The sequence below is a fragment of the Arachis duranensis genome, chromosome 1, assembly GCF_000817695.3.
Source record: "Arachis duranensis cultivar V14167 chromosome 1, aradu.V14167.gnm2.J7QH, whole genome shotgun sequence".
Taxonomy (NCBI): domain Eukaryota; kingdom Viridiplantae; phylum Streptophyta; class Magnoliopsida; order Fabales; family Fabaceae; genus Arachis; species Arachis duranensis.
Window position 1 is genome coordinate 4151800 of NC_029772.3, and position 14060 is coordinate 4165859.

A 14060-nucleotide genomic window follows, 5' to 3' on the forward strand; every position below is an offset into this window, starting at 1 on the left:
TAATTTTTTTCCTTCAATAATTTTAATTTTTTTACTATAGATAATTATTCAATTTAATTTTTAATTTTGCTCTTAATAAAAAATAAATGTACTTAGAATGAAAGTAATGTAATTAAGAATAAAATTAAGAAATAAATTTATTTAGAATGAGAATAATGTGATTAAGAGTAATTTACTTAGATGTAATTAAAAATTATTAAATAATTATTTATTGTAAAAAATTGATATTATTAAATGATAAAATTAAAATTTATTTCAAAATTAAAAATAAAGTTTAACTAAGTTAAATAATAGAGAATTTCGATATATTAGAGACAAAAATGTATAATTTATATTTTATTGTATATATACCATATTCTTTTTTTTTCTTTTCACAAGTTTATGTACTAACCATTCTACAAATATTTTATAATAAGTAAAAATTTTTAAGAATAAAAAAAATATTGTAATTATACATAAATCATGGGCATTTCCTGGGTTTCGCTCTATAACTTCATAAATCATGGGAATCCTCACATGTTTTACTAATTTTGGTTTAAAACCTAACTTTGTCCCACGAATTATGTTCACCAGGATGATTTACTCAATGCAAAATATATAACCATGAATCGTTGTATTCCTCAAGATTTTACATTTTTTCTAAAAAAATTAGAGTATAGGCAACGATTTATGTAAAAAGTGGGAGGACAAAAATGTTATTATTTTTTATTTAGGACAATTTGATAGTTTTTATTGTCAGTTAGTTTATTTAAAGGAAAAGTATATGGAACCAACTAATAATCAGCCAAGAATGGAACAACATAATTAATTATAATTAGTTTTATTAATTTATAATTTAATTTGTTTTTTAAATTATTGTTGACCACGTTCAAAACATGAGGAAAAATACGCTAGTGATAGGAGAGAATCACGGAACAATGCTTTAATCATTCATTAGTTGGTTCCATATAATTAATTATGTTTTATTAATGCGTAACACATGAAACATAGAAATCATATCGAAAACCATCTAATTTACAAGAAAAAAAAATATCCGTGTGCCTATTAGTAGCAACATCCGGTTAAAATCACCGGTGCCTCTGGTTTACCAGTTGGCTGATTCTTGACTTATATAGAGTTGGTTCCCTAGCATTGTTGTTATTTAAATAATTTACCCCAACCTATAATAGATGAGAAATCAAAATAAGATATACAAATTGAATATATATATAGTATCTAATTCAACCTAACTCATTCAGATAGGGTTGGCAACTCGACTCGCAACAGGTCGGTTGAGAGCAAAGCCGATTGAACTACGAGTAGAATTTGGTGTGAGTTTAGTCCTAATTCTACCCAATTTACCTGTATCTCTAATATATTATGGTATACAATTAAAAATTATTATACGTGTATAGTGAAATAGATGAAGATTGAACCCACATTTTCTCTTTTTTGTAATTTTAATATGAAATTTATCATGATTGTTACTTTTAATTTTAATATAAATTTAATTTTGTATTTTCTATTTTATTAGTATGTTTATAAAATATAAAATAATTAAATATTGTGTTCAATTGAAAAATTTTGATTTGTTAACTAGGGTCGAATAAGGTGCAAGTGTGCAACTTTAGGGCATGGGTAAAATTAGAATTCAAAAATTCTCAACTTGGATAAGATATGTTTGAATTTTAGCCTGCAAATAAAATACATAGTCTAAATTCTACCCTATCCTATCCATTTATATCCCTCAAGTTGATCCGTGAACCCGTGGACCGAAAAGGTTTAAACAACCCATCTCTCCATTCTCTCTGACACGCACAGTGGGAGGGCTCCCCGTTGGAGATGCTCTAACTGCTCTCTGCTCTGCAGGGTTCAAGGATTTGACTGCGTTTGGATTCTAGACAAAATTGCAGAGATAAAGCGACAACAAGGAGACAGCGACACAGATTTTCTATCTTTAGGACACAAATTGTAACTTGTGTATATGTTCATGTCTTTATCTCTACGACCAAATGATTCCTACTATCATTGCATATCTATATCAAAGACAATATCCGAATGAAAGATTCATGTATATCAGTTGCTGTAAATATTTTCCCAGTCGTATATATTAAGGCCGAGGGCAAAATGAACTCCAGCAAGTCACATACTAGTGAACCCAAACATATTAATATAATAACCGAATTTAAGAGAAACAAAGAACAGATATATGAGGGATAGGCAAATGGAATAATAATCAAAAGTCAAAACTAATCCAATTCTTTTAATAAAAAACTTGAAAGATACAATGCCACCAACCATTCATCTCTTGTGCAAATATAAACGGTATTATGGAATATCATCCTTTTGCTCACAAAAATACACACTAGAAAATCAAGACAAAATTCCTTATAATTAATGCAAGCAACAATAATTAAGAAATGAAATCAATATTACAATGCATTGCTGGGTTGCGCGGGTGAAACTCTCTGAGTTTTACACCTGTAAATGATGAGAATTGATAATTCAGAGAAGTGTGTTAATGGGAAATAAGAACGTGTTAGACGGTGGCTTACATGATCTTATCTTTAATGGGAGTGTATTCAAGTTCCTACCTCTTCAAATGGAAAAATAATAGCAGAGTAATTCACCTGTTACACTGTAATCTGGAAGCATAATTATGGTTGTTGCAATTTGTGCACATCCAATCTCCACTACGCCATTGCTTTGCTCTGATAATTCAAACAGATAAAAGTAATAAAGTAATAATGCTAGGAGTAGGAGTGTATAATATCATCATTTAAGAGTTGACAAACACACAAAAAAATGTCTTCAATATTATATTGAGCTTATGTGAGAATCAGAGGAAATTACCCTTTTCCAAGGAGTGCAGGTGTAGAAACTTGAGGTGGAAATAGAGTCGGTATTGGCAACGTTGAAGCTATGCTTGAGTTTATGCTAGGAAATGACGGGAGCACTCCAGGTTTTGGATCTCCACTTGTCCCTACTACTTGGTCATTAGTCTGCACAATAAGTGTAAAAGGGAATAAGAAATTCAAAGAGAAAGAGCATTAGCTATGATGACAAACGAGATCTAAAATCACAGAAGAATTAGAAATTCAATTAAATCCCAAAAAAGTCCTTACAGGTCCCACGTTCAATCTCTTCTTGTCCCAGTCATCAACCAATTCTTCAGAAGCTAACCGTTTTGTCCCAAGTGCTTTGAACCAAATAAGTGTAAACAGCATGATGTTAACATCAATCACCACAGGAAATTCATTTTTACCAAAAATATTTCTCTGTAGTACTGTAATGTTCCCAGAAGGAACACCTTATGTATCTTGCACCTATAATATATACACTAACTTTAAAAAGAAAGAAAGGCATACCAGGTGGAAAAGCGTCGCATTTTTTACACTGCAAAAAGATTCAACATAGAAAGATATCAAACTTAAAAAATGAATACTTCAGTGCTTGTGTAACTCTACATCATTTATAATTTATAAGTAGAATTCAAGACTCTACCTGCGAGCGTGAAGAGTAATTATGGAAGCCACAATTACAGATCCAATCCCCATTCCGCCACCCCTTTGGTACAGATAGGTTTTGACTGTTGGAATTTTCAATGGGAAGTCCAGAGCTATAATTTGCACCAAGCAGCCATAGGGGAAGTGGTTGGACACCATACTTATCTGATCCTAACATCGACCAATTGGAACCTAAGTGGAGTGACTGAGGTGGAGCACCGGCACCATTGCCAATCAATCCAATATTCAACTTTTGATCTGGTCCCCCAGGAGCCCTGGAGAAGTAATTTGGATAAGCAGGGAAAGATGCCCCGGTCATTGCAATTGCTGGCATAGCTGCTATCTCCTTTGGTTGTCCGCACTTCTTGCACCTCTCTCTTGATGCATAATTGTTGTTAGTGCAGCCTATTGATCCATAGTATAAAACCCATCCCCACAAAGCATCCAGAGGGAAAGGAAGCCAAGCATACGCACACCAACACGTCCCACGCACACCAACCCGTCCATTTCACACAAAAATACACATACAAAAGCACAAATATCTCAACCTAGTTGACAGCATGTTCTTCATCTTAAAGTTCAATACAAAATCATAAGCCAAAAATAAAAAATCAAATGCAATGCTAAGCTGTTCATGATTTTGTCAACTACCGGGAAACTCTAAAATAACAAAGGAAATGCACAACTCAATTTGTGGTGTTGACTACATAAGGTTCTAAAATCACTATCCTTGAGAGAAATCAGGTTTTAAAACTAATTACATAATAAAGCTAGCCTATGTTGTAGTCAATACCCTGGATTTGGATTTTCATCTCCATTCAATTTCCAGTTTCCAGAACAACACTCAAATTCAAGCTTGCAAGTGTCTCCGCATAATATATGAGCCAAATTCAAAGAGCTAGTTGGTCATTAGTGAACTGAATAAGTGATGTTTAGTGACTAATTTTGCTTATTTTCATTTCATTTATGCATCATATCCCCACTAACAACATTGAATTCAAATATACAAACATATAGGCACAAACCGCAAAGCATGAATATCATATGAGAAATGTTAACATGACAGTATGACCACAGACTCCCATCCAACGATCATGGGCTCCATACATCCAATCCAACAGTCGATGAGAGTATGTGGCGACGGTGCCCCTCAATTGTTAGATTCAAAAAACATTACTCAACCCACTATCTCAGTTCTGTTCAGTATCCAATCAATTTGTAAAATCTCTCCACATTCAAAAACAATTACTAAAGCAAACAGAGATAAAATTGACAAGAGAGGATAGGGGGTCTAACCAGTGCAGATCCAATCGCCAATTCGAGGTAGCCACTTGGAATCAGAAGGGGTTTTGGTATCGACAAGGATCCGTGGCTGCTTGCAACGGTTACAGAATGATCTGAATGCGTAGTTTCTGTTGTTGCAGCTGCTACAATCCCAATCCCCATCTCTCCCTTCTCCCATTCTCCTTCTTCTCTCAATCCTCAACTGCCTCTGCAATAATCCACATTATCATATATACTTAGTAATGTAATTACAATCATAATCATAATAAACAGTTAGGTGAAAAATGAAATGCATATGTTGTGTAAAATAAACGAGAAAGAGAAAGCTGAAAGCACCGTTTTTTTTTTTCCTCTTACCTATTGGCAGATAGAGTGAAGATGGAAGAAGGCGGTGGAACGGGATGAGATGAGATTGTGAAAAATGAGAAAGGATTGAATGAATGAGATGGTGATGGGAGTGATGAGAGTGGAGGGTGAGATTGAGAAGAATCAGAGCATGAACTGAAAACCCTAGTGCGAGTGAAGCGTTTTCTAAGAACAACACTGGTGCATAGTTTCAACTTTCAACTTCCATTGTGTATCTCTCTCTTTCTAATAATATAAGTTTAATTTTAAACTAAAACAAAAAAAAAATTCAAAAGATAATAGGGATATTTTATAAAATAAAAAATATATATATAATGTCTAAAAATTAGGACAAAAAAAATAAAAAATGAGAATTTATAAATATGCATTGAAATTGTAAGAAAAAAATAATATGAAAAAGTAGATATAGAAGAGACTTTAGAACATTATGTTTAAAGTAAAATAAATAGTGTTTCTCATTCAACTTAAGTGATGTTGTTAGTATTTTTTTGGAGGCTTCTGGACATATTCAAATTGACACCTCCTTTTTCAAATATTCCAAGTTATAATCAAAACCAATCGAGCTCTTTGAGGGCTTATTTTTTTAAGTTTAGTTTGTAACACCGAATCTCTTCACCAATTGAACAACAAAGAACATTTATGATCTACCGTTTGGAATGAGATAAGTTAAATAACTCTTCTTTCACACTAGATTAGCGTCTTCACAGAAAAACAGATAGTGCTTGAGTGATTCTGGATTTGACTTACAGATTGGACAAGTTGTCAGAATGATGGGAACTGCGGGTGGATGAGAAATTAAACAGAAAACTTACTATGGAAGATTTTTTACGCAAAGAACAAAATCTTGTGAGCGATTTTCAACTTTCATAAATGGCTCCAACTGACATCTGTTGCATGAAATTTGGACAAAATTTAATGGAGGTATGATAAAATTGGTAAGCAATAATGTACCTTAATGTAACATCATATGTTTTTACTTTATTCATTACCCATTGAATTGTGTCTTAACCTTCTCCTGAGGTTATGTAGAGAATTCGCTAAGCAATTTCTGGAGGAAAATGATTTGAGATTAATACTTAGTTCCACTGTTTATTTGACAAAAATAGGTCTTTCACCCATAACAGATGATAACTATCTGATAATAGTACCGCAGATGGTGGAACAGTGAAGGGGTAAGGAGGAGGGATTCATGGTTTACCGAAGATTCAGATATCACTAGAACTTTTCAACTAATGTATTTCTCTACAACTCGCCTTCCTTCAAGAATACTTTGCCAATCCCAAGAAGAAAAGGTTCCTACTTCTACTATAAGAATAGAATTAAATATGAAGTATTTACCATTAAGTATTCTAGAAAGAATAGAATTAAGTTGAGTCACAATTTTCCATCACTGTTTATCCAAAAGAGCCAGGTTTTGAGTCCTAAGATCTTTGAAATTAAGTTTGCCTTCTTTCTTAGGCCTAGTAATCTTATCCCAACTAATCCACACCATTCGTCTTTTAAAACATTTCTTCTCCCACTAGAACTGGGTTAGAATACTATGAATTTCATTTAGCAAGCTGTCCAAAAGTTTAAAATATGATAAGGTGTATATTGGTATGGCTTCACCACCTGTTCAGAATAATACATGTCTTCCTCCATTAGATAACAAAAACATTTTCTATCTTTATGTCCTTTTGAGAAACTTATATTTGATTGAATTGAGGGTGACTTTCTTAGAGCGGTTAATAAGGAAAAGTAGGCCCAAATATTTATCCTATGCACCTATGTGAAAAATATTCAATTGGGTTGTTACGGAGGTTCTAATAAGCTCTAGAGTGTTATTACTGAAGAATATAGCCAATTTATTAAAATTAACTCTTAATCCACTGAAAATTTTATAAGATTCCAATAATTTTAGAATAGAGACATAATTATTTTTTGAAGCTTTGGCGAATAAAATGGAATCATCAGTGAATAACAAGTTATTTATAGTAGGGTATCTTTTATTTATCTGAAATTTCTAAATGAGACTATTTTACTCTATTTTGTGTAGCAAGAAGGAAAGTCTTTGTGCACATAATAAGAAAATAAAAGAGGATAGAGGATCAACCTCTATTTGGTTTAAAAAAATCATAGAGTTAACCATCCACAACAATAGAATAAAAAACGGTTGTCAACAATTTACAAATTCAGTCAATGAATTTCAATTCAAAACCCAACTTCTCCATAATAAACTATAGAAAATGTCATTCTACTCTGTCGTAAATTTTACTCATATCAAACTTGAGTGTCATTTCATATTTTAAGCCTCAATTTTTTGTTTAAGATAGTGCATACATTCGTGTGCTATAAGAATGTTATCAGAAATAAGTTTATTTAAGAATGCACTTTGAATAGGGTTAATTACCTTGTTCATACACCATTAGAGTCTGTGAACCAGTACCTTTGAAATAATTTTGTAGACAACAGAGGATAAACTGATGGGACTTATCTAAGTGATATCACTCACATTTAGAATTTTTGGCACTAGACAGATATTGGTGTGGTTAAAACTTTTTAAAATTCTACCTCCAGCAAAAAAACTCCTCACAATTCAGAACACGTCTTATTCCACTATATCCTAGTAGAATTGGAAGAATTTAGCCATTATACTATCCTCTCCTGGTGCACTCTGAGGGTAAATACTAAAAATACCTCTTTTTACATCCTCCATAGAAACATGTCTTCTGAGCCTACAGTTCATGTTAGCTGTAATCTTAAGTTCAAAGTTTGTGAAAAAAGGCCAGGATTCACATGCTTAGAAGATGTGAAAATATTTTTAAAGTAGTCCTCAGCCACCTTGACAATATCAGCATTGGTTATTGCCATATCCTCCTTATCCTTCTGTAGATGCCATATTTTATTCTTCTAATTCTAGATTTAAATTTTTTTTGGAAGAAGTTTTGTATTTTGATCTTCTTCTTTCAATCATTTAATTCTAGATTTGCCTTTTCAATAAAATTTCTCGTCCAAATATGCTTTTTTAAGCTGTTGTTCAAGCTCAATTAATCCAGTGTCTCCCATGATGCCTGATATCTGCTTTTGTTCTAGAAGAGAAATAACTTCTATAATCTTCTTTTTAGAATTAATAGAATTATTCTTTACCTAAGAACCAACGGTGTCTAACCAATTCAAACTTTTGAAATAATCCGAACATGCTGAACATTCGATATCTGAGTCCCAGACCTTGCTGATGAAGTTACGAATTTGTTCTTCACCAAACCAGCAGGATTGAAATTTGAATCTCCTCTTTGATCTCTCTGGTTGGTAGTTTGTGTTCAAAAAGAGGGAGATGTGATCAGAACCTGTCTCTGATAGTCTAAAGACTGTGGGATGAGAGTATAATTAGGACCAAGATTCATCAATAAGCACTCTGTCAAGCCTTTTCTAAATTAGCTCACCTTCCCTGCATCTGTTACTCCAAGTAAATGATCTACTCACCATTCTCAAATCAATCAACGAGTTATCTCCAATAAAGTAATTAAAGGTGGCAATGGAAGAATGAGATTTAGGATTACCACCAAGTTTTTCAACTTGATCAATAATAAAATTGAAATCACCAACAATAACTGATTTAACTTAAATTTGGGAGAGCTACAAAGAGATTTCTTGGAATTGGGATAGCCAAAAGTATTCTCATTGCAGTTTAAATAAATGCCTACAAAGTTTCATTTAATGTTGAGAGGGGCATCTTTTATCAAGGCAAACACTCAGAAAATTAAAAATCTGAACAAAATCATCCTTCTATGCCAATGCAAGTCTACTCGCACTATTAGAAAGATCAACAATTTGCCAATTATTATAATTGTCACAAGCCCTGAATTTTTCTTTTATCTGTCGAGATTGATTTTTTGTTTCACAAAAAAAAATTAACTCAAAAGAGTGGGATTGAACAATAAAGTTGTGAACTGTCACATATCTCCTCAAATCCCGATAATTTCACGATATCATTCTCATGAGTTTTAGGGTGTGATTGACCGGCTGGCACCCTCCACCTTCTAATCAGCAATTAGCTTTTATTCAACACATATCTTCTTGGTCACAAATTTTATACATGCTTCCAGTTTCTTAGAGAATAAAATGAGAGAAAGATAAGAAGAATAAAAAGAGTGAAAAAAAAGAGAAAAAATTGTAAAGAATAGATTCAGATAAAAAAAGAATTTGAAAGAATAAGAAGAGAATTAAAGAATAAGGTTAAAAAGAAAGAAACAAAAACATCTTTGGAGGCATAGCAAAATTCCTAACATAGCAATTTGAAAGACTACACTTCAGTTCATAAAACAAAATTAAACTCATTATAAGAATGAATATAATTTTGATGCACAGTTAGTGTAAATAGTTTTATGCATATCACTTTTTATATTAACTATGTAATGATCATTCAAAAAAATAAATGTGATTATATAATCGTATAAATGTATTAAAATTAAACTCTTATAAAAACATATGATAAGCTCTACTTTGCTTTTGTTTACCAAAAAGATTGATGTATCAAATAAAAATGTATATGGATGAAACCTCTAAAATAGTTCTCAAGATCAAAATATTCTATGTATATTCAAAATTAATTATCTAGCATAAAATATTTTATATCATTATTGTGTATATCTATATATGTTAATCTATAATTTTTTTAATTAAATAATCAATTTTCAAATATAATCAAACATACCATAATAAAATAATCAAAATATAATACGCAAATAATTAAATTTGTTTAGAGTAATATAAAAAAATATAAGAGATCAACTATAGATGAGATTTGTATGCGAGCAGTGGTAAAGGGATATCTAGATGAGATTCGTGAGAGAATTTCGGCACTACAGTATTTATCATTGGAGATGGTGTCATCATCGAAGTAATGGACTACTGAGCGAATGGAGTTTGTGGAGAAATCTATTCTAGTAAAGCAGTCAGATGACTTCCTAGTGGCGAAGTGACGTAGCAGAAAGAGCCACATAGTTGGAGTTAAAGATCATGATGAATGATTGATCCTATGCACCCATTACTTGTGATGTCTCAAGAGGTAGTTAGAGTAAAGAAGTCCTAAGGGTATTAGTAGACACCCTCCCTCTATTCCAACTATAAGACCGATTGGTGACACCTTTGTCTGTCGTTATATCTGCAAAAAGCATACCAACAAACACATATGTAACAAAAATATGTCACAACCTACAACTCAGATTCTACTTAAAAAACACCTTAAAAGAAATACTAATGCTTGTAAACAGAGTTGGAACTAGTTTAGCTTCAAAAGTCAAATAAAAAGAGTTTTTTAAATCTAAACCGCCTCTAAACAAAATTAGTTGGAATTAGTTCAAATTAAAAAATTACTTAACATACAAGAAGTCAAGTAGGAAGAGTTCATTATGGAGTATATCAAAATTAAATTTAAATTTGATTTAAATTTTGTATTTCATGACTATTATTCATTCAATGCCAAAAAGATTTTTGTTTTTAATTTCACCGTTCAATTATATTTAGCTGTTTTAGAAATTTCGACAGAATTTTATTTATAATTAGAAGCCTCCTCCAAATTTAATTTTCATTTTTTTAACAAACCAAACAAGTGTTTTAACGAAAATTCAGCTTAATTTTCTCTTAATTCAGATACCTCAACCAAAAGATTTTATTAAAATTTCACATGGAAAACAGTTGCAAGCATTAATTAAAACAGGCGGACATTCAAATTTAATCAATTCTTAGTTGTTCTAGTGCGCAACCTTTTATTATTTCGCAATTTTTCAACAAACAAAAATTTTGAGAAGGTGCCAACAAGGCAAGCTTCTCCCACTTCTGTCGGAAGGGACTGTTGGAGGGAACTGCCAGAGATGACGTTGAAGGAGAGACGAGAGGGTTAGAGAGAGTGTGAGAGATGGGAGAGTGAAAAGAGAGAGAATGTAATTCGAAATAAAAGGAGAGAAGATTTTCGGTTCAAATTTAAGGTAGGATTACTGTCGATAACAAATCAGCAAATGACTAAAATACAGCGTCGTACTAATTAAATTTACCGTAAAAAAATCCGACCCTAAATCACAATAATGATCGCGCCAATTTTTTTTCTTTCAATTGTTACCAGCGAATTTATTATCGAAAAATTTAATCCGCCAATAAAATACGTCACAAATAAATTTAACGATATTCAATATTTTTTTTATAATAAATATCTCAAAATACAATATTTTTATTTATATTTTATCTTCCAATCATAATTTTATATCTCGTTGTGCTCTTTTAGTGTCACATACTTCCTAATTAATTCTTTGTTATCGAAGGGCTCATAATTATTAGCTGAACAATGTCCCAATCCTATTAACGAGAAGAACGAGGCCAGGGCATAAGAATTTAGATAGAAATTTTCAAGAATCAAGACTATAGATAGCACATATCATTTGTCACTACCATTGCAAGTATTACATACTAGAGCCTTTAATTTTACTGGCTATTCCACATTAATAAGAAAATTGTTTCCCGTATTTATTATTTTGCATTCAAGTTAATATTAATTAACCCTTACTTTTTTAAATAAAAAGTATTGATTTTTTTTAATCTTCTTCAAAACAATAAACACCTTAATTATATTTTGAATAAGAAGATTTAAATTCATATTTTAATAATTAAATAACAAATAAAATATATTTTTTTTATGAACTATACATGTTGTGTAGGAAAAACCAGCCATAACAAACAATGACATTCCATTGAAATATAAACATATATATCTTCACAAAACGTTATAATAACTATTTATTTATTTATTGGAAACCAAAGCCGCATACATTATACAAGCCAAAAGCCAACAACTTATGAAGCATGAATACTTTGATGAGTTATCACATCTGTGTCGGATATATTCTAAACACGATATTTACTGATACTCGTTTGACACGTATGTTTGCTTTATCTAACTGTGTTTTGATAAAAAAAATGAAAAATTTTTTCTAGACATATTTAGACACACATAAAAATTAATTTATATTTTAATATCAATAAAATATCAAAATATCATTACAATTTATCTAAAAAATATTTTATATTTTATATGTATACGTATCCTCATATCTTATAAAAATTTAAAATTCGCGTATCAGCATGTTACATATCGTGTCGTGTCCCGTGTTCATGTTGGTGTCTGTGCATCATAGCCAACAACACAAACTTCTTTTTCATTTACAATAATTTGAACGTCATGAAAATTAAAAAAAATGAAATCATCTCTAAATATTGACACGAATACAAAACTTATATATCTAAAATATTATATGATTAGGTCAATTTTTAATATGTTTAGATTCTAAATAAAAATAGGTTTTGTTGTTTAAGAGGATTGATGAGTTATATTACACCGAATAAATTAAAGCAAAAATCAATAAAAAGGCTAGCCATAAGAATTTGTTTTTCTTCGAAACAATACAGCTGTAATGGCTTCTGTTAATATAATAATAATTAAAAAGAAAAAAAATGCAACTAAATACTGTATTGTCAAGAACACGAAAAGTCATTATACGATGTTCAATGATTATGAAATTCAATTAGAATTTCACGGAATGCTCGTTAGAAGAACTTATTGTTAAAAAATGAATTTAAGGTTTAATAACTATACTTTTTTTTTTCAATAAAAATTTTCTCAGTTTTTACATTTTTAACAAGTGCTCTATCTTCGTCACTAAAAAAATTTATATATAAACTCAAAATAGAAAAAACATTAATTCTATTACATTAAAAAAATTAATCTTTTATATAAAGTACTTTACTACTTCTGTACAAAAGCCTTTCATTATTGAATTGGGATCTTCTAAGTTGTGATCCCTTTAAAATAAGAGCGATCATCATCACTCAAATAATTTAATCAATTATGTACATATAAACTATACACTAACAACGTCTCTTTCATTCACAATTCACAAACATAGCAAATAATAAACCTATAAAGAAACTATATATAATTTTTTTATTTGAAAAATATCTAACCTCCTGCCAATGCCGTTTCCTGTTCAGGGGTCCATCATGGCATAAATGGATACTACATATATAAAATAATATGGCCTATTTCATAATTTTATTTTAAAAAAATAAAATAATTTTGGTAACTATTCACATAAAGATGATTAAGGAATATTTATGTAAAGATCGATTATAACTAAAAATAATTAAATAATTTAATATATTTAATTAAATTATTTAACATAATATATATTTTCATATATCTTAAATTTTTAATTATTATCTAAAAAGATTATTCTAATTATTTTTATATATTTTTATTATAAGTTGGATCAATAATTTTTGTATTTTGTGATTAATATTTAATTATTAAAAAAAATTAATAATTTTTTATTATTAAATATAATTTTATACTATTAAAAATACTATTTATGATTAATTAATAATTACAAAACACAAAAAATATTATTTTCCTAACACTCCTTATTACCCTCCTCAAATTAATAATTTATATGTATAAGTCTTTAATTTTTTTAATTTGATCCCCTTTTAATTTTTAATTGTTCTCTTGTTTTAACTTATATTTTTTATATAGGTTCTTTTCAAAAAAAATTCTAACTGTCCCTGCACGTAATTATAACTAAACAGTTATTTGAAAACGAATTAATTTATTAATTAGATAAATTATAAAAAATATATTCGAATTATATTGATATTAAAAAAATATTATCGAATTACGTTATCGACAAAAATATCTATAAATTATTTAAAAAATATGACAAAAATATTTTTATTCTTTTCATTAACATAGAACAGCTCAATTCACAGAAGTATATTTTTAATATATTTTTAAATTATTTGAGAGTATTTTATCGATAACAAAATTCGAAAATATTTTTATCCAAAATAAAATAATTCAAGTGCATGTATTTTTTGTGGTTTATTCTTACCAACTTTTAA

At 30.0% G+C, this 14060-nt stretch overlaps 1 protein-coding gene across 3 annotated transcripts; it reads right to left on the reverse strand.

The window, feature by feature from the left end:
• Positions 1-2215: 2215 nt before the first annotated feature.
• Positions 2216-5336, reverse strand: LOC107458823 (uncharacterized). Of its 3 annotated transcripts, none has more exons than XM_052262107.1 (8): positions 5127-5336; positions 4782-4977; positions 3484-3860; positions 3348-3375; positions 3105-3178; positions 2833-2981; positions 2610-2690; positions 2216-2460 (listed from the first exon to the last, which is right to left on the reverse strand). In XM_052262107.1, exons 2-8 carry the CDS (start codon positions 4945-4947, stop codon positions 2412-2414), a joined length of 924 nt encoding a protein of 307 aa, XP_052118067.1. In that variant the 5' UTR covers positions 4948-4977; positions 5127-5336; the 3' UTR covers positions 2216-2411. The 3 variants fall into 3 exon arrangements, with proteins under 3 accessions (XP_052118067.1, XP_015932540.1, XP_015932600.1); XM_016077054.3 differs by having other exon boundaries at positions 3484-3890; XM_016077114.3 differs by lacking the exon at positions 5127-5336 and having other exon boundaries at positions 3484-3862; positions 4782-4914.
• Positions 5337-14060: the final 8724 nt, after the last annotated feature.